Source organism: Pelecanus crispus, chromosome 4 (genome assembly GCF_030463565.1).
Source record: "Pelecanus crispus isolate bPelCri1 chromosome 4, bPelCri1.pri, whole genome shotgun sequence".
In the NCBI taxonomy this organism is placed as follows: domain Eukaryota; kingdom Metazoa; phylum Chordata; class Aves; order Pelecaniformes; family Pelecanidae; genus Pelecanus; species Pelecanus crispus.
This window is the reverse complement of record NC_134646.1, coordinates 77334667-77356547: the sequence shown is the minus strand read 5'-3', so window position 1 is coordinate 77356547 and position 21881 is coordinate 77334667. Positions and strand designations below refer to the sequence as shown.

The 21881-nt window shown below is 37.9% G+C and overlaps 1 protein-coding gene across 1 annotated transcript in view; it reads left to right on the top strand.

Moving 5' to 3' along the window:
* Nucleotides 1-21881, top strand: part of CFAP99 (cilia and flagella associated protein 99) — a 59343-nt gene that overhangs the window by 21409 nt on the left and 16053 nt on the right. Inside the window, exons 5-13 of the mRNA XM_075709658.1 lie at nt 1506-1618; nt 3894-4068; nt 8788-8868; nt 11016-11081; nt 12048-12107; nt 16074-16162; nt 18383-18587; nt 20358-20499; nt 21693-21844. Of these exons, the coding sequence (XP_075565773.1) occupies nt 1506-1618; nt 3894-4068; nt 8788-8868; nt 11016-11081; nt 12048-12107; nt 16074-16162; nt 18383-18587; nt 20358-20499; nt 21693-21844 (1083 nt within the window). The remainder of the gene's footprint in view (nt 1-1505; nt 1619-3893; nt 4069-8787; nt 8869-11015; nt 11082-12047; nt 12108-16073; nt 16163-18382; nt 18588-20357; nt 20500-21692; nt 21845-21881) is intronic.

Here is a 21881-nt window from a genome sequence, read left to right as displayed (position 1 = left end):
CTGGGGCATATCCTTCTTGTAGCATTTCTCTGGGGATTGTGACTAAAACAGTAGTAAAGTATACATCACAGTATTGATATCTGATTACACAGTTACCATTCTCTGTACCTCATAGCAGTACATCATAACATTTATCAATGACATTTGCCTTAATAAAGTGTGAAATATTAATAACCAGTACATAACTGGTGTTGCAGTAGGAGGCCTCAAGGGGTAATAGCCAGCTGTTAAATACAACAGCTAGAAATCACTGTGTGCCTTTATTATACTTTCATCTGCCTTGAAGAAGTAGTTAGGTTGCAAGTACTTTGTAAAAGATAGCTACAGCAAATATTTAGAAAACCTAGATGGAGAAGATCAGTCAGGGAGAGCTCAAACAACAGCTCAGAGGCTTAGTTTCACGTGGTAATGTAGTAGACAACTCATTGCAGCCTCTGAGGATGGACTAGGCTATAAAAGAGGAATACTGAGGACACAGAGAGGGAGGAGGAGTTCAGCTTAATGAAAACTAGTGAAAGAAAACTGGAGGATTTACAAATCACCACCTGCAGTATTTCTGCATCAACTTCTTCTGTGAGCTCTCTGAATACCTAGAAATTTTAAACTAGCTTCACCCTTCAGGGTCTGCCTCATTGTAAGTGTATCAGCTCATGTCAATCCACCCCTGTATACACACTTGCTTACATGGGTTTAAAAACACATTTTTTATAAACCTTGTGTATAGTCAGGGCCTTCCATAAGGTAAGAAGAGTACTTTGGCAGGGAACATGTTCTCTGGGTCTATAATCATATATACAGCTGAGATACCTGGATCTAAAATTTTGTTACGGTAACTGGTAGTAGTGTATATACAGTGCATCAGTGCTGTTGGAGAGTATGAACTCTGTCTGGACTTCTAGCATTTTATTTATACATTGAATAAGTATGAATTACTACGCTAGGTGAAAAATGTAATCCAGCGTGCGTGCACTACAGAGAAGGATTCTCCATAAGGAGAATGAATGAGTTTCTAGACCAATAGGATGAAATGCATCCCTTAGCATATACTTGGCAAACTCCACTGAATCTGGAAGCACCAAAAAAACCAACTTCTTCACAATTCAAAACTTAGTTTATAGTCATGCTTTTAGGGTTGAAATATCTTCTTTTGGATAGTGTGTTGATATGCCAGCATCTGCAGTTTTGTGGAAGAGCAGTAGTTTCTAGACAAGAATGGGAATCCAAGGGGGTAGTATTCATTTAGTCCTTCAGTTGTTGATCAGCAAAATTTTGTTTGTTGTGCTTTAGTATCTGTTAGTGTTGCACAAAATAGGGCTGAAAGGTATGGGGCTGTCCTATCAGAACTAAGAAGAACCTACAAATATCGAGCACCTATGATTATAATTACAGGGTAAAATACAAGCAAGTTTTTCAGCAGTGTTTGGAGTAAAAGCACCTATCTTCTTGTAGTCTTATATACACCATACCTTCAGTATTCATATTTAAAAGAAATCACTTATTATTAGTTTCTTAGGTTCTTCTTCAATGCCTTGTATTTGAACACATGGATAAAAGATGAATGGAGTCAGTTCTACGATTCACTGTATGTAAAAGAGAACTGGATTGATCCACTGCTAAGGTAAGCAGTACTTAAATAGCCTGTCACCACCTCAAAGTTCAAATGCTGGGGAAAGCTTCCCCTGAAAGTTCAGTTTGCTGTTCAAGTGTTTCTCCTCTTAAAGTCACTCGGAACCCTTCTTGTCTTTGTGAGACTATAGTAATCCCTTTTACTTACCCAGAGGCAAGGTTCTCTCACAGAAAAGTCCTTTCACAGCTGTGGTACTTTTGTTTCTTACTGCCCCTGAATAGATCAAACATCATATTCCGGAAAAAAAAAAAAAAAAAAAAAAAAAAAAGAAGGTTCAAATTATCCCATAGAGTTAGAGTCATGCCTTATAAGTCACTTCAACATCTGTATGACATTAAGCATTTGAAAAAAGACATTTGACTTCCCTGACAGACTTGTTTACGCCGATGGTTGTAAAATCCCTTCTGAGCAAATCAGATAAGCATGTAAACAAGTCTTTTACAATTATTATTAATTTACACAATTGCAGCATCATTTAACAGTTTAAATGCTCTGAGGTGCCAGCTGTGTCCACACATTGGTTAGGTGGTGATACAGTAGTAGCATGAGTACCCTTGCCAAACTGGAACATTTTCATGTAGAGAAACAGTAGCTCTGCAGCCTAGTGTGTCACTTTTTCACTCTCATTTTTACCCAGGACAGATAAATTAGAGCTAGCATTGGTACACCAATGTGGCTGCAATCATACATTCTCCTCACTGCAGTATAGATTAACCCAGATGATGGCAAACAGCGTTAGACAAAAATAGGTTACAAACAATGTCAGCTGAAAAAGAGTTTGCATCTTGTTCTAACTGTCATATCAAAGTCAGTAGAATTAATCCTTTCATATTATGTAGATTATGCCAAATCAGCAAATGTATAGTATAGATTTGGCTTGCAATACTCCAAATTCCACTGAGTTCTACAGGAACTGCAGAAATCAGAATTTGACTCAATATATTCCAGTGTAGTAATTCTAATAATAATGTATGCTTACAATAGTATAAAGATACAGATAGAGATGTATAGATAGAGATATACACACATATCAGCTTTAGCTGGTCCTGCAAGGAGCAGGGAGTTGGACTCGATGGTCTGGGTCCCTTCCAACTTGAGATATTCTATGATTCTATATCCACACACTTTTTATATGTACATATGCATGCAGGCAGACGCTTAATCTGTTGCTTGTTTCATTAACACTAAGCCTATTGGAGCTGTCCTTCACAGTCAACTACATTCAATGTAACGAACATGTGTTTTGCCTAGAAGTATTAAATATAAGTTGTACAAGAATGTTAAAGACCATATTTGGTTACTGGCTTTGAAACTTCCTTCAAGGGGCTCAGGATGCATTGATCAGTTCAATCGGTTCAGTAGCTTAAATTCTTTTAAAAATGTCTTTGTATTCCTCTTTCTAATGTCAATGAGGTTAATATAAAGAGTCCTATTTATTTTAATGGAGCTGCATTACTTGCAGAAGTTACTTGCAAGCCTCATCCCATAATGACAGTACTAGCTAAGGTAACAGTCACATAAACAAGTTACTATAAATTTGCATTGTCAGTTGCTTTTAAAGTTGTGGGAAGGCTCCATTGCATGTGTAATACTTAAGGATAGAACACATACAGAGGAGGAATAACTGACATGAAGCTGTCACCTTAATTAGTCCTGTGATAACTTGTTTGTGTCTTACCTTGAATTCTGCACCTTTCTGTCATTCCTTGGAAGAAGTCTGAACCTTCATACACGCCAAAATCCAAACACAGAGAAACCAAAATCATCTTGACTGCCCCACAGGGTTCACTGAGGGTTCATCTGCTAATTCACCAAACTCCTTACATCTTTCAGGTTTTTTATTAGAACTGCCTGTGCTATGAGATTGATTTATGTGTGCTCTGTCAGTTGGTAAAAGTGGCAATACTCAGACCACTCTTCATAGTCTCTTCATCTAAGTGTGTTAAGTCTGCACTTAGCTTATGACAGCTGATCTTCTGATTCATAGTCTGGTCCTGCTGCAAAACAAACTGGTGACAGCGTTGCTTATTCCGTAAAAACTGTGGCTATTTCACCACTAGTAGTCTGAGTGGACTAGCATCTATCAAGAGGTGAAGTAACCCAGTCCAACTAAATCATGAGTATAAATTCATAGGTCAATATTATTAAAATTGAATGGCTGGAAGCATTACAGAATTTGCACCAATGCCAACTTCATATACTGCATGGAAGTTTGTATGAAAGAAAAAAATGAAATAACAATTGAAAAATCTGTTTTTATTTGAAGATGGCAGCCAAAAGTACAGCAACTGATTGAACAGCTCACAGATACATTAAGTAGTCGTACTACCACCGTCAAGAGTTCAACGGTCACTCAGCCAAAGGAATTTAATTTGACTGTACCCAAACCACGTGCCACTCCTGTACCTCTGCCAATACCACTACTGGAAAAAAGGCCACCTGTGAGTTTTTTTATGCTTTGAGAGATACTAAGGTTTATGTATGCTTGTGCACAAAATCATAGTAAGGGAGTTAATAGTCTCTTTAAAAATAATTGTAGAAAATCTACTACCTTTTACAGATCAACAAGGATTTTTGTAATATTCTGTGTTATTGAAGGTCAGATTTCTAAAAAGAACCCAAACTAATTCTTTTCATTTCAGTGAATGTTGTGTAAGCAAATTGTAAGCCAAACAAAGGAAAGGGAACAGGTTGGTTCCTGTAGTTGTTTTGTGACTTTTGGAGGTAGAACTATACAATGGGTACGAATTGATGACAGCGTTGATACAAGTGTTTCTGGTATTCCTTGGATTTGTAAGATGTTTGCTTGGGATAATGCACTGAAGCAGGTAAGAAAGAACATTCAAATGAAAATTTTTTATAAACTTAGGTTTTTTGTAGATGAACTCTCATCAAAATAAACGGCAAAGCAATTTCAATGGAGGTGAGATGGACTCTAGGCTTGCAGCTCCTCCTTGAGGGTGGAATTTATTCCTTTCTATTTGTATTAATGCCTAATCTCTAAAGGTTTTTCAGTTTAAATTTATTGCTGATGTATAAATGAGACTAGATTTATCTTTGAAATGCTCAGCTTTTAGTTTACTCATTGCCTAAGATTGTGATTCATTTACACTGGTACATATCAGAGACACACAACTGGTTTTAAGTTAGCTCACTGGGGTAAGGCAAACACGATTTGGGACCAAGCTGCTGTGACTAACTTAATAAAGACTCCAAAATCATCTATACTTAAATGCTGTGGGAAGTGAGCTTCAAAGTCATAGTTTTGGGCATTATCTGCCACCTTGTATTAGCACTTCAGGTTTTAAATAATACATGTGTTGAATGCTCTCAGAAACCATTCACATCTTAGGATGGCAGAGCAATTTAATGGTAGCATGTTATACAGTTAATGGGATTTTACATTGAAACAGCTTAATACCAGGCTCTGAAAAACTGCATTTAATAACTACTTAATCAGTATAGGAATGAGTCATATTGCTGTCATTTTAGTACCTTTATGCTGTGCAGCCCCTCTTAGAATAAATTTGCTTTAATGCAGATGCATTTACTGAAGTTCATTTGTGGTGTTAGGATTTTACTAAATTTGGTTTACATTCTGGCCAAGTCTGCAAATTTAAAAGCTTGTGTGAGTCTAAAACCATTAGCATAGTAGTGACATATGTTGTGTTTGCTTCTGTACCTATCTCAGCAAATTAGGCTTCACTTCAATTTGCCATCTTGTTGCCAGTATCACCATTTTAGATCCTGAAATGAACAGGCTGAAAAGACAGCCCAGATGGCAAGAAAGAGTTGGTAAAGTGAGAGCAGGCTATAGTTTTGGCTACTGTATGGTGGAGAGTTGTATGTAATTGAGAGGAATGCACAGAAATAAAGCTCCTCCAGATTACATCCCATAATCTGCTGCAGAAATGTTCTCATCCATTTTCTCACAAAGCTGTTAGTTTTATGAGACATCCATCTTTTCTCATGGTTCTCATGCATCTGTCAAAGAACTTGTCATGTGGCCTGTTAGCAGGGACTATCGTAGTAACAAGTACAGGCGTAGTTACTGCTCGACTTTGAAACAGCTGTATGAATTCACACAGAGGTGTCTGGATTTTGAGCAATGACTACTAATAAATTATTGCATCCCTATGGTGAAATTTGTTCGTTCTGATTAATAGGATTATTATTTTGGGTATTTCTTTCTGCTAGGTTGCATTATATTCTATAGTAGAGATAAAACGCAAGGTAAGGTGAGATGTATCACATACATTGAGTCAGGAGCTGGAATGGCACTGCTGTCCTGCACACTGAATACATACACATACTTCCTTCACAGGAGAGGACTGGAGATGTGGCTTATGGCAGAAGGCAGGGTGGTTGTCTTACTCAGTGATCTATATTGAGATGGGACTCTCCACTGACCTTGGAAAGTTTCGTTGGAGTAACATAGGCCTAGAAGGTTAGGATAATCATTCATCATCATAAACATTCATCAGAAATGAGGGACACTAAGTGAAAGGGAAAACACTTTCATTTTGAAATTTAATAATGAAACATTTCACTCTAAATACTTGGTCTAAAGATTATAAATTCTTCTCTCCGCTGTCCTTTGCACACAAGCACATGGATGCACACACAAGCATGCACATATGCATACACACATTCATAAATGCAATTCTACAAATTAAAATGAGTGCTTTAGCTTGAAGTTTGCAAAGGAAAAAAATGGAGACAGGTGCTTAAACCTGATAACATGCAAAATGATTTGGACACATTTAACTTCCTTGGATATCTCAGTCTTGAGTTACAAATAAAATCCATTCTTTTACTATCACCACTGTACTAGAATAATAATGTTATGCAATTATTTTATTTTTAGATTTTCTATAAACCAATAATGTAGTTAAAAAAAAAAAGGCCACACTCAGATGTTATTGTAACATCATTCAGACAAATTTAGTGTATTTTCTAGACATTTTCCGTATTATTTCAGCTGTGCTTCATGAGTGGAATTGCTTGATTGTTTAAAATAATTAAATGGGTGAATTAATTTGGCCAATACAGAGGATTTTGTTTGCAAATATATAGACCCAACAATATATTTATCTTTATGATCTTGTTATGTATAAAAATAGGAGCTCAATACAATAGCATTGCATTAACTTGCCCATGTCCATCTTACGACAGTAACTTTAAAAAAATAGAAGAGTGATGACTACCAAAGTTCAAGTGATTATTCATTTTGTTCTTCCTTAAACTTCTTGTGGTACCTACTCCCTAAATAAACCTCTGGTAAAAGGATATCCAGAAAACACAGGTGAGCCTGACTGCTGGCTGGAGAGGAAAAGTAAGGTTGGTGTCTCTTACCCGCAGCCCCCTTTTTTTCACATTAGAATTAAGTAGGTACAGTTTGGCCTTTTTGATCTCCCTGTCGCTGGAATTTACAATTTACTTATAGTGACTTATTCATCCTCTTCCGGCAACTGGGTAATTGCTGTATTGTCTATCTGTCTGTCTGATTGGTACTCATCACCATGGTATCTAAGGGCTAAATTACAAGGCTGAGATCATTTTTGCAACAGAGCTGATTGAAAAGTCTCCCTCTTAAATTACTTGGAATAAGCATAGCAGTTTCTGAGGAGAGATTTTCAGCTTACACTGGCAGATGAGTACAGTTTTGCAGGTAAAGCACATGACTAGGAAGAAGAATGAAACAAACTGATAGTCACTGCCTGTGCAACCCTTTGCAAATCCTCTGGGCTTTAATTTCTCCATTCATAAAAGCATAATAAAAATTCTTAGATACTGCTGGGAAATCCTTCGACTTCTGCTTCACTTAAAAAGCTCACAAAAATACTTGAGCAGTCTCACCAGTGCATTTAATTGCTAGCTGCTTATGTTTGTGCAGTTGTTTTGCCTGTAGATAATGATGTCAAATAGCAAAGGCAGGGGAAAGTACATCAGATTCATGAGTTTTCAAAGCATAGCTCTTTATATAGTCCAATAAAGCTAGATGGGATCCCCGTGTTCCCTAAACTGACCTCCAGCACAATACAGAGTATAGATTTTTCCCATTAATTCTTGAATTAATTCTGTACCTTCTAATTGAGCTAGAACATTTTTAGCAAGATAAATATTTAAGCAGATGTCCAGTAAACTGGCAGACTATCTCACCCACGTAGGAAGGAGTCATCCAGTCTTTTTTCAGAGTTTGCTTCTGGGCAAAATTTATTGCTCAAGCAAATATTCACATCCCTCTGATTTTTCAGCCTCACTCAAAAGCTTACAGTCCCTAGTCTCCTCTTGATCCATATGACAGCCACACTATAAATCTTTGCTGGTCATTTTATCTGTAGCACTTTCTGACATGTGAGTGCTTTCCCAAATCTTTGACTAATGCTAGGAGGGCCCTCTCAGTCCTCTACCTCCAAATATTCCATCTAGACCTCCAGTGGTATTCCCTTACAAGGACACTAGGGCAGCCATAGTAGCCCAGAGCAAAGGCCCATTTTGGCCAGTGTATTTTCTCCAGCAGTGGCCAAACACAGATGTCTAGGAAGACTACAGGGACAGGACAAAGCATAGCTGCCACTTTCTCCAGCTGCCTTCTCAGACTCCCACCATTTCAGTTCAAAGACTTCCTTAGTTACAATGAAGTTCCTGGCTATTTAGTAAACTTCAAAGGATTTCTCTTCCCTAAACTTCTTTGCAGCCTTTGTAACTTGTTGCTACTACCACACATGGTGCCAAAGAGCTCCACAGCTTAACTTTATTCAGCTGCCCTATCTGGCTCTCAGTGCTGTGAAGATGAAGCTTATGAGATGGCAAACAGAACTTTTCCCCTTTTGGCAACTTCTTTTTCCCCTCGATAGGGCCTATAGGATTTATTATTTCTAAAGACTTTCTTGTACTAGTTTCAGATTTCTCTTTCTTTCTGGTCTTTTGTCCAGGGGTTATATTACTTTGGACAGGACTGAAGAGCCTGGGTGGTCCCAGCTAATTGGAATCTGTCCATGTCTTCTACACTGGCACTAATAGAAAAGAATCAATAGTTAAAAAATAACTGCAGCCGTTCTACGGTAAAAGTTGGTGGGGTTTTTTTTTCCTGCAAAAATGTGTCACTTGGAATGTTTTATACCCCATACTGTGGAGATTATTGCCTTTTAATATAGGTTCCTCGAAGCACCTACAAACCTCCAAAGGAGAAAAAGCAACTAGAAGAAATCAAAACAAAAAATCGCCGAAAAGCAGAAGTAAGTGTATGATGTTCTTGTTCTAGTCTTTCCTTTCTTCTGAAGTTCACAAGTCTTAGAACTTTATCTGAAACATATTTGCTTTTGCACCTAATAGCTCCGGACTCTTTCTCTGGAGTCATGAAGTTTGTATCCTCTGTTCTGTTCTATCATCTTTTTTCCATCTTCCTTATTTTATTATTAATTGTCTGAGACATGGTCCACCTTTTATTCACTGTACAAGTACTATGAGAGAAATTATGCAAGTAGTCATGTAAGGTAGCAAAAACATGATTACTTTCTTCTCTTCACAAGCTTGAAATAGTGTGATGGCTCTTATACTCCCACAGGACATGTGGATATTTAAGGTATTCACTTAATAATTAAGGCTTCAAAATACAAAATATGCTCAGTATTTTTGTTTGTTTTCTATAGTAACTGATAAAGAACCACATGTCATCACCCACTGTTTTAAAATACCAGCAGACTCTGACTTCTTTTTTGTACAGACTCCATACTCTTTCCTTTAGCAGGCTGAGAGAGTGGGAAGTCATCATGATTTGTAAAAAAGCAGGGTACCCAGTCTGTGTGTTAAAAGAGGAGGAGAAGGGAGAGCCTGGAAAAACAAAGATTAACAGATCTAGTTATTTGATCCAAACTTTGATATGAATCCTATTCAATGAGTTAGCTCCTATCATAGCTAAAGCAGATTGTTGTCGTCTTCTCCTTGGAAGGGAATTAATTAAATGTCAGCTTCCACTTCCCTTCTTCCTCCCCACACTGCAATCACCATACCCAATCGAATAGCAGTATAAGCTTGATAAAAGGCATGCTATTTGACTCCTTTTTATCTGCACTCTCCCACCCCCATTCTGAAAATGCCTTACTCTAGCTTTCACTAGCCAGTACAAGTCCATTTATCACTGTTCTGGGCTCTCCTCATGTCCTTGTGAAAGGGGCATTGGATTCTGTTCCTAAACTATTGTAAATGCTTTAACGTGTGATAAATTCTAGGGGGATAAGCTTTGCATTCCTTTTGCTGGCCCATCACATTACCTATGCTTGGTATTTCATTATAAAACAATACATTATTTTTTATCCTTTTATTATTTCCATATTGTGGAGAAAGCACACACCTATTTGTCTGTGTGCTTATTTGTACGTACAAACTTCCTAGAAAAACTGGGGAGGAAAGGCAAGATATCACAGTGCCTGTATTGTCAAAAATCTATGACAACTACAAAATCACGTAACTACCTGCCACATTCTTCAGTGGAGAAAATGCATGAATACAAGGAACAAAGGAAAACCACCACAGAAGTTATAGCTGCAATAACAGCAGTTTTTGTCACCTCTGGAATGTTATAAAAGGCATCCAAAGCATTTACAAAGGTCAGTTCCCTAGACTGTTTGCTAAACAAGCTGAAATGTTCAGTCCTAAAAGAAATATGCATTAAAAATGCTATTTGTTTCATAGCATTTTTGCAGCAGCTATAGCTGTCACTCTAAGTACCATGTGTGAGCATCTGTAAGAAGGAGTGAGAACCCTGAAAGCCATACTCTAGCCAGTTATGGAAGCACTGATGTTAAGGACAGCTGCTGTCCAGAAAGCCATTAGAAAATCTAGTCTGTGTTTCACAGCTTTGATTAGAGTTTACAACCAAAAGAAATATCCAAATACTAGAAATGTGGCTGCCTGTACTTCCCCCTTTAAAATGACAGATGGAGTTGACTGTTAGGGGTGTGCCTAGTGGAGCAGCCCCTGGTGCTCAGATCCCCTGGTCATAGTCTTCTAATTTAACTCAAAACCAAAGCCGTTGTTGTTAGCTATGTGGAAACACTTACTACCTATGGTACTGATGTGCCATAGATAAGCATGAGGCTTTTAAGTTGAATTCTGGATGAGCAACAGGTTTCATATGGGCACACCTATCAAAGGCCTGATGCCCTAGGCAAAGGATACAACCAGAGAGAACTACGTAGAAAACCAAGACTTGCCTACTTCAAGACTAATCAGGAACAAAAATTTGTACAAATACTAAGTCAAGCTTTCATTCATTGGAAACAAATTAATATACTGGTCTGGGCTGCAAGGCTTTTCAAGACAGAAAATTCTTATTAGAGAACTTAAATGTACCATAATCTTTAAGCTATTGCTTTAATTTTAGGATCTGCTCCTGAAAGCAAATGCTAACCAGTTCAGGTGTGCAACCATGAAGCCTGAAAAGGGAGAGGTATGCTACAAAATACTTCATTCCCTAAAAATCCCCCAGTATGAAGATGAAAAATGACTGGAGTATTTAAAGATATCTCAAAGTATTTGAAAATTTTTGTTTATTTAGGGGTTAGAAATTATGTGCTATAGCTGTACTGTCATTTCACACCCATATACTAACATTTGCCTCTTTGCATGTGTCGTGCACAACCACCTTTTCTTATACTTCTGGTGCTGCTTTATTATTCTCCTAATTTTGAGACAAGCAGCCTTCCTGTGATATTACTCCAACAAGACTCTCAACTGGCAATATTTCTCTAAACCCACATATTATTTTTCCATTAACTTTTATGCCACAGAGCAGCCAAGCTGAGGGAATAACGGTCCCATTCATACAGAATTCTTGCTCTGGTTGATTCCCAGTTCACAATTATGTCACCAAACTATGTATGTAATATATTCATTTCAGCATCACATCTGCATATTCTGTTCCTTGTGTTCATCCCCATGATACCAGACACTTTCACATCAGTATCTATAGCTAACACCATAAAATTAAATTAATAACCACCACTAGAATTCTACCACTATTTAATAATTTCATGAAGTGTGCTTTGACAACCTATTTTGTCTTCCCAATATCTATTTCAGTTAAGAGCTGAATATATTAATGTATATAGGTAATATTTCACAGTCAAACAAAACATCACTGTTACTTTGTTTAGCATTATTTTAGTCAACAAATTTTAGTCAATATTTGGACCTACCTTTGTATGGTCATTTGATATGAAATATTCCCACTAAACTGGGTGTACATAGCAAGTTTTTGTGGATAAAACAATTCCGAAATACATTCCCTATGATCATGTTTGTTACTCTAGATGAATATTCAAGAGTGATTTTTGGTAAATACCTAATATTTTTTGCTGAGTACTTGCAAATCTGTCTCTGAAATGAAATAATGTATTTTTGGTTTGAACTGCAGAACACACATGACAGTATGAAGAGTAATCCAGCATTCCGGGCTCAAAAGATCCAAAGCAAGGTGAGTAACCTTTAAGGCACTGTTGTCAGATGTACTTGAAAACTTTGGAGTAAAAAACACACATGCAGATTCTGTGGTGATGCAAACTACTGGAATCCATGTTTGCACACCAAGTTCTGTGGCCAGGAGAATGGGATGGATTGGGTCTATGGCTCATAAATTTTGGCCTATGCACCATTAAGAATCCACAAAGAAATGGGCAGGGAGCAACGAGAGTGTGGCCACTCCAGGAGGGATGAGAAACAAGGAGCCAAAGGTAATGAAAGCACAGGCGGTGCCCTCACCAACCAGGCCACAGTATCTGAACATGACAAGGCTGGCGGCAGTGACAGGTTCTGCTGACAGCCAGTCGTCCTTAGCCAAAGCAAGGCAACCAGTCAGGTCTGGGGTCCACCCCAGAAGTCCGGTCGGGAGACAAGGCTACAACAGCAACCCAGGTCCATGAGAGCAGGAGGCAGAACTGGAGAGACAACCAGGAGCAGAATTACCTGAAGCATAATGGGAAAGGACTGAAGCCCATGTCTGAGCGTAAGTGGGGCTCCTGGACCAGTGAGCAGAGGGTGTGAGTGGCCGTGCTAGGTGAGGCTGGGCAGGGCAATTAAGACCTGTTGGTTCCCTGGGGGCCCTGGCTGGTAAGTTGTGTGCAGTTGCACAATGTAACCAGAATGCCTTAACAGTGTTTTCAGTTCCAAAGGGAGAAGTTTTTATGTAAAATGGTAAGGGTTGAGAACAGTCCACAGGAAAAAAAAGAATTGTGAACCCATGGTTTAAGAACTCGGCAGAGGGACAGAAGAATCTTGCGTCTGTAAATCACTGTTTCAAAGTGAGATCCTGAAGAATGCTGAACAATCATTCCAGCTAATGACTGTCTGAGACACAATATACAATCAGTCTGGATGTTTGTCTTGTTTCCTTTAGACACATACTGAGGTCATAAAATCCGCTATACTGATTGCTTCTCTGCTAGGATTTCCAAGGATCAGAAAACTGTAAACATGGAAAATGGGCTGTTCAGCCTTAACGGTATAACACATGAATACTCACATTCTTATTTCTGCAATAACTGTACTACAGATAATCTTCAGTCTTACATCATTCAAACTGTCACCTTTCATTTGTTTCAAGTTCATATGCAGAATAATTTCATGTGGAAGCTGTGCTTGTATTGTGACCTCAAATACCTTGTGAGCAGGTCTACCTACTCTTTAAAACTAGGTATAAAACTAGGTATTAAAACTACAGCTCATATACACTTTGGAAAGACTGATTCCCTGCTTGGAGAACTGGGCATCTGGCAACCATTTCTAAAGCATATCTGGCATTTATCACATACTGAAATTATCTTTAATAATAGTATCACCTATTTAGTCTGCTTGCTTACAATCCAGCAGCATTTAAATTACAGGAAAGTAGTAAGATCCCAGTTCCTTCTGCACTCAAAAGAGGGGGAAAAGACAAAACAGGAAACATTTACACATTTACATAGTTAACCCAAACACGGCTGACCTGTAATTACATGGGCTTAGTTCAAGACTATGTATATTCCACTTCCTTTTCTGATAATTTAAAATACTGAAATCTTAGGACTAATGTGAGTCAAACCATCTGCCTAAATTGCGTAAAGAAAAATATGGATCTGGCATTTTATGGCATTGACCAGGGCCACTTCTAACACCTGCTAGTATCTCCTCTAGGGCACAATCAGTTTTATCTCGTCTAAACACATTTGCGTTAAGGCTGGTTAGGTGATACTCAGGATGCTGCTATAACTTTCAAGCTGAGATAGGCATATTGTTAATGACTTTTAAAATACTTTCTATTCCTGTTGCCTTCCTGCCTGTGCAACTCTGAGTAGACAAATCCTAAGAGGAAGGTTTATCCAAGATTTATAAATAAGATTATAATCTGTCCTCAAATTAATGAAATTATATAATGTTTTAACCAACTAGTATTTTCCTTTCCTCTTTTTAGAACACCCACAGTATGTTAAATACATTTTTTTTCATTTCAGGCATATTTATTATGTGCAGCAGCAATTATTGTTCATTGCTGTTACAAAGTATCTATTTGTCCCTTTCACTGGAAGAATGAGACAGTACAAATGCATCATCAGTCTGTCTCCATCTGCCTCTTGCTCATATCAGGCCTTGCTCTTTACATATTTATTGGTTTTGGTGAGCTACTGTGTGTTCATTAGGTAGAAGTAGTGAACACAATGTTTTTCCACAAGAATTAGTGTGTTCTGTGATTTTCCCAATTATTTCCATGTTCTCATCTTGAAAAAAGGGAAGATATCTCACAACAGAAAGAGAACGAGTAAAATTCAAAACTTCTTGATACCACATGACATGGAAGAATCTATTTAGTTATTTTACTTATACCTGTCTGCATATATCTTGGAAGTCCTAGTTATTTTGACTATAGGGGCTGTCACATTTCTGTTTCATTGTCAGACAGTCTTATTTATGTTTAATAAACTGGGAAGCTGAAGTTAAAGGTATTTCCATAATCATTCTTAGTTTAGTTCTCTGTCCAAATTATAGTTAGTAAATACAGAACATGAAATCTGTATACACAGGTAATTGCCAAAAATATGAATATTTCTACATGTGGCAGAGAAAATGTCTACTCTAAGCCAGTATAGTGTATAAAATACAGGCTGGAGCGGGAATGTTCGTATAATGCAGAAGACTTTGAGAAGGGTTGAAAAGTAGACCAAAAAGAAGGAAGGACATCATTAAGCATTAAGAAGAGTAAGTATAGTGAGTCAAACAAAAGAAATAAAATACATTGTTTTGAGTTCTTTTCCTAAATAAAAGTTATCATCATTTTGTCAGGAAACAGATAGGTAATTAATTTTTGTCCATTAAAATGTGCCATCTGTGTGGAAAGCACAGTAATTCTACTTAGTGAATTTCTAGGTGATAGCATATGTTTGTTATCCTCAACCTACATAATATCAATTATAAAACAACCTTTTCCCAGTTAGTTTATGTATTTCAGGAGACTGCAGTACACATTTGTGCATACAATATTTGCAGTATATAGGTTGAGTGATTCTGTACATCTGTTTCTCAGCCACTCATTGAGATGATAATTTGGAATTTAAATACACGTTTGGATTCTGAACACAGAACTTGTCTGGATTTAGGTCAAATGTGTCATGACTAAGCTTTGTTTTCTGCAGGAATGATCCCAGTTCTTATCCCACCAGCACTGCTTTGCCTCGGTTCAGATCAGGGCTACTACATGTGCCTGCAAAGGTGATATATTTTTTCTGAATAGCCTACTTGTGCAGGGCACATTTTTAACTGGCAGAGAGGTTGTTCCCTTCCTCCCTCAGTATTTAGAGGCTGTCTGGGAGTTAGCCCTAATGCAATACTTTGAAGAACTGCAAAGCAGCCACAGGATCTAATCCAAGTTACACCAAAAGTCACTGAGAACTGTACTTCACTTCTACTATCTAGAAAATATACGTGGCAATTGGTGATGCCAGTTGTCTTGGAAATATTTTGAAGTTAAAATAGTGATTATTTGTAAAACACTTTAGGCACCTTCCTATGAAAGGTACTGCTTATGTTTTACTTTAATGGTTTTGGCTAACTTACTGTCTTTCAGAGAAGCAGTTTATTTTCTTTGTCCAAAGCAGATGGAATCCCTGCACACTATGTATATGAGCACTGAAAAAAATGAAAGGAAGTGAACACATTCTATGGGATTTGACATGGTCCAAGAGTCATTACAAATTTATAATCCACTTGGGGGACTTTGCTGATTTCTTAAGCAGCTTGAGTGTTTATGAACAGCATGCAATTTCATTGTGAATGTCTGATCAATGCTAGATGAATGCTTTAAGCAAAATTTATGCTGTCTTAGGTCGATTTATTTAACCCATTGGAATGTTTTTATACTCTGTTTTATGGTTTACATTACTAACTATAGTATATACATTCCCTTTCCTGACAGATTGACAATATACCTATTAAATTAAATGCTGCAGCTATTTTAAGAGAGGGTGCCCTCTATCAGCGGAAAATGGAACAGGAGCTCAAGAGGTATAATTGTGCTGCTTTCTCAGATTACTTTTCACATCCCTGGTTACAGAATAATTAACCACATTAAAAATAATTAAGTAAACTCCAGGTAAACTAAAATAGTGGATCTGTTGTAAGGCATTAGGAAGCTATTCTATAAATATGGTTGACAAATAAAGAGAAAAGTGGACTGGAATGAAAGTCTACATTAAAGTCATTGTTTTACTGTAGATGCACACTGTATGACAGTGTGATTGTGTTCTGATTTAGCACTCTGGCTAGTGTCCAGTCACAAAGTCCAATAAGGGTCACTTGTCATATTTCTTCCGATTCGACAGAATAAATGATGACCCAAATACACATCTATTTCTGTGTCCTCTATAAAAGATGCGTATATATTAAGCCAAATCATTTCATATGCCTCCATTTTCTTCAATGGTTTGTGGTCAACTACATGCCAAATTTGGTACTTGAACTTGTTTATATGTATATAAAAATACCTGTCCGTTTCTATCACAGCAAGATATGGAGGACTGAGAGTGTGCTGCTCAAGGCAAGATGAGCCAGGAGCTGAGGGTGACAGCAAGGCATGTAGGGGCAATGTCCTCACTGACAGCAGCACAGTTCCATAGTACCCTGGCAAGGCAGCGGAGCAGATCCAGTGACAGACAGCAGAGTCAGCAAACAGTCCAGGGATTGCTAGATGAGTCCGTAGTGACAAGTCAGGGCTGAGGTCAAACCAGGAAGCCAAGTCAACAAGGCAGGGTCAACAAGGTACTGCCTTGCAGGCATACCTACAGTGCAGCTTAGGCAAGGACAGAGGCTGTTAGCATCAGCCTAAATGTGGCTCCCAGGAGGAAACTCTACACACGCAACAAGACTTCTCATAGCTCTTCCTCACACAGCTCTTCACTCCAGTCTGATCCAATGTTATACAGTTGCACTGCAACAGAGCTGACTTCGAACACAAGCAACTAAATCCTAGCAGGGGTGGGGAATAAGAGGTTGCAGGTCCTTTTAGTGCATTTAGGGCTCTAAGGAATCCTGACATGAGGATTCCTCTGCATAAGGAATCCTTACTAAGCAGCATAGGTTTTCAGCAGACATTAACTAGGGAGAGGGTGACTCTGAATGGCCACTGCAGGTTGTATTCTATAACTAGAATTACAGAACATTTTCACTAATAATTTTAAAAAGATAAAACCTATATCATGTCATCTTGATTTAGTATTATTTCTAATCCGTCTGACTTCGCAGGCTAAGCACTAAACATTGTTAATCCCGGAATGACTGCCTAAGGTTGGATTTGGTCTTTGGACCTAGCAAATTTTGCTATATGGATCAGGATTTTAGCAGTTAGATATTACACATCACTCAGCTTCTGTTACCAGCTATGTAGGTATATTGAGGTTCTTTTATATTACGTATGATACTGTTCACTCTATCTGACAGAATTTTGTTCCACTCAGCAAAGGAATAGATTTTCCCTGTAACTTAACACTACTTGATATTGAGTTTTAATCTTCAGCCGCATTTAACACACAACAGATACATATATATATGCATTGGGGAGCAGCAGTAAGGCACAATTCACTGCATTTTTGTGTCTGTGCCCTAATTCTTGGCTCATTCAATCTTCTGCTGCAGGACTTTGATGGGCCTGCCCCAGAGCTTTGCTATGCTTTTCTTTCTCAGCTGAGCACAAAAAATAAGAATGTGGTTCTGCTTAATAGCTGAATATTTCTTTGCCTCATTGCAGCAATATTATTTAATTGACAAAATACAAAACAGAAATAGAATTAAGCAGAGAAGTTTTTAGTTCTCTGTGTTAAAGTGGCCAAGAAGATTGTCAAAGAGAAAAGGTATTTATTCTACCTGTAAGCGACATAATCCTCTGACAAAATGTACATACCTTCAGCCTGATTCTCCTTGCTCCTTAGGAGAATCCATATGTAGCTAAAGTTTGCCCTTTCTCGGGGCTTTGTTTTACTGAAAACATTTGGGTCAATGCCCTCGTGCACTGTCTTCCAGCCTGGCTTTCCCAGACTTTCCAAATAGTAGGAACACCTCTTACACTTGAGTTAAAATACATCTGTCAAATGACTTTGTGATGACAACCTTTTTTCTCTGCAGAGATCAAACACCTTATATCACAACAAACTACTAGAAATGTTTTATGAACCAAGGCAGGGCTACAGAGCCAGATCCCTAGAATTGTGTACTCTTTCTTCTCTCTTGCAGAATTGAAAATTTGCTACGAGGGGCTGGAGACCCATCTGAATTCTTGGAATGGCAGAAACAGATGCGTGGAAAAGATTTGGAAGAGCAGCTGACTGAAATAGAGTGTAGGAGGCTTCAAGGGAAACTGAGTCATGAAGAAGCAGTTCTAGCCCATCAGAATGTAATTCAAGAAAATAAGAAGAAAGCTGATCTAATGAGAGAAGAGGTAATATATACAGCATTGCTCAAATTTTGATTACGTTCAATCAGTGCAAAACATAGCACAGATGATACCTACTATAAGAAGGTGTAAAAGTTCTATACAGTGTCTTTACTCATTGGAGTCTGCAAATAATGGAAAAATACTGCTATAACTTCCAGACACAGCAATGCTTATACAGTGAAGTACTTTTTACAAGTGTTTGATTTGATTGCTAACACTTATGAAGTAAACTGAATAAAACAGAATGTTAAAGCATTCTCCCCTATATTTATGTCATTGTGCATATCCTTTTTGAACAGATACTGAGATACTAAGCACCATTTGCAATGAAATCACCAATATATGACTAATTTCATTATCTTGTTAAAATGAAAGCCACAAACATGAAAGAATTTGTTTCTTAAACTGATACAATTCAATTTATTTCATATTATCTGATATGCCTAGATCTCTCTTAGGGGAAGATTCAGGCAGAGAACTGTCTTTGGATCTCTATATATGGAAAACTGAATATTTATTCCAAGAAGTATTTTCACACAGTTTCCAATCTGGCAAATCACAGTTTCCCAAAAACATTGCTAGATCTTTTAATATTTTTCCCAAACTCATATTACATTTTTCCACTGCTTTTCCTATAAACTAAACAAGTGATCAAGAAATAACTAATACTACACATTTTAAATTTTTCATAGTCACTATCACAGGCTTTTCTTTTCTATTAGCCAAGTTTGCTGCTATGCCCCATAGGCCAGCCAGTACTTTTCTCTTGGCTACCTCTCACAGATGTCTCTGCAGTGTCTCAGCAACTTAAAATGCAACCAGAAATGTACAAGATTTTCATAAAGGCCATGCTGCAAAGGGGAAACTTGCTTAATGAGTTCCTTCTCTGTCCTTTAAAAAAATCTTGCAACCTTTTTTGGCATTGAGTCTTCATGCTTATTTTGACAGTCTGCAGCAAGAACTTAAAGTGAACCGTACTATGTACAACTGAGCACAGCGTGATAGCTCACACTCATTCCAAAATTATTGTAATTATTATATTCACCTCACTTTCAGAGCATAAGTGTTTTATTTGTTAACAGAAATGTGCAAATATGTAAAGATTTGGGGATGTGCAACTCAGACATGCTCTAACCTGACCAATTCCAGGCAGCTCCCTTTGCTTGCCAACAGATGCCAGCACAGCACTTCATCAATATGGAGATCTCCAGAAGTACCGAGCACCAATTCCCCATTCACCAACAGCTGTCACGCTGATGCTCCTCCTTCTGTTAAAGCTCTAGTCTTCCATCTAAAACAGAAAGTACAATAAGGAATGTAGTCTGGGAAAAATCCAGTTTCCTGCTTCCTGTCATTTCCTCTGAGAAAGAAAGGAACATGATAGCCAAAAGTGGACTTTCTGTATGTTACAGAGATATGACTTAGGCCCAAGAAGATCCTGCAGGCACATAATCAGCTGTGTATTAGATTGGCACTCTTCTTGGTATCTCACAACCGGATCCAGAGGTGGCTTTTTTTGTCTGCTTTTAGAAACATGTGGGAGGAATCCTGGAAAATGGCAGTGCAAATGTTATGGAGGGCTGTTGTGGGTAAATAAAACATAGAGAGGGCAGCTTAAACCTGGGTCTCTATGTTGTCCCCAGCCAATGTCCTTTGCTACTTTTGTGGGTGATGTAATACTTTGAATCCATTTGTCCTTGCACTGTTTCAATGATTTGAGACACAGATCACCAGTTATCAGGAATTTTATTCACCCGTTTGTTTGGGATTTAGAAAGCAGAGCTGATGCACCGGTATGCAGAGAAACGTCTACAGGAACAGAAAGAAATGAGAGAGCTGGTGGAGCAAGTCGTGGAAGGACACAAGAATGCAAAGCAAGCAAAAATAAAGCTCCAGAAATACAAACAGCGGATAGGTATTTATATATTGCCAGAAAAATGAGAGATGATGCCAACTGTCCCCAAATTACTTTATCTTATTTTAGTGGGCCAATTACAATTTTTACACAACGGAAAAGGAAGTTGAGGGAAAGATCCAGGCTATACATTTCCATGAATGCATGAATATAAATTCTGGGAATAAGTTGGTAATGGGTAGATCAGAAATTCTAAGCTTCTGGTCATGGGAATTACTCTTTGATTAAAAGGGAGAAATACAGCACTAATATTCTGCAACTAGCTTCCCTTCCACCTAAAAGTAGCATATGTGAATGACTGTACTTCTTGTCAAACCAAGTTATGAAGCTGAGATTCTTGTGATTCATATCATTAAGAGAGGATTTGCCTAGCAACCACTGTGAAATAATCATGGCTCAAGATTATTGTCTTCTCCAGAGAAGACAGTCCAGAGAAGAAGACTGTAGCTAAGGAAAGAAAATCCATCTCCTAGAAGGACAGTATCACAAGGGAGAAGGATGTACCACCTCCAAGACAGACCAGTTGTTACGATGAAGGGAAATAAGGTCACTCATCCTCCATTATTCTTGAAGAAAATTATTCAGTTAATGCATTAGCTAATGAAGGCCAGGGAGAAGGCTGTTCTGACTGGCATGGCTGTACGTATTCCAATGCAATGCCATGTTAACATCTACTGTATGAAAAGGCTACCTCAAGTTGAGTGTATTTTGGTGAGCAGACTTTTCTCTGCTTGTGTATCTCCATACTTGTATCAGTAAGGGTTGAGGCGGGACAGAGGGTGTTAACCACTCTGAAATGGCCTAGCAAAGCCTACCAGCCTTTGCAATTCAATGATTTCTATCATATATATAGCTTGAAAAACTATGAACATTTGCTATTGTATGATATCCTTATATTAAATAATGAAACAGTATGCACTAATTAGAACAGAAATTACAAAGCAGTAATTCAAAGTGTCTGCTTTATGTATATATACAGTATGTTTATGTGTTGAGTAGAATGATAGATAGTGGAGGTGGGAAGTACTCATTTGTTTATCTAATCTTTCCTCCCACCAATGCCAGACTGTTCCCTCAAGGACCTTTAGATCAGTATTATTAACGTTATTCACAAATGCATATGAATTTTCCTCCAGATGGACTACTTGTTAAAATATGCAGCCAGCTAACAGAGATTAGTTCTTTTCTTTCAGTTCGGGAAGTTTGTGAAGAAAATCGAGAACTTCTTCGGCAAGCTTTAGAAGAAGAGGAGGAGAAGCTAAGGAAAAGATATGAACTAATTCAAGAAATACGAGCTATTGAGTCTTTACCAAGCCTCAGACACAAGTTTGTTGATTTAACTGAGGTAAGCTCAAAAAGAAAAACTACTGGTTTTACATAAA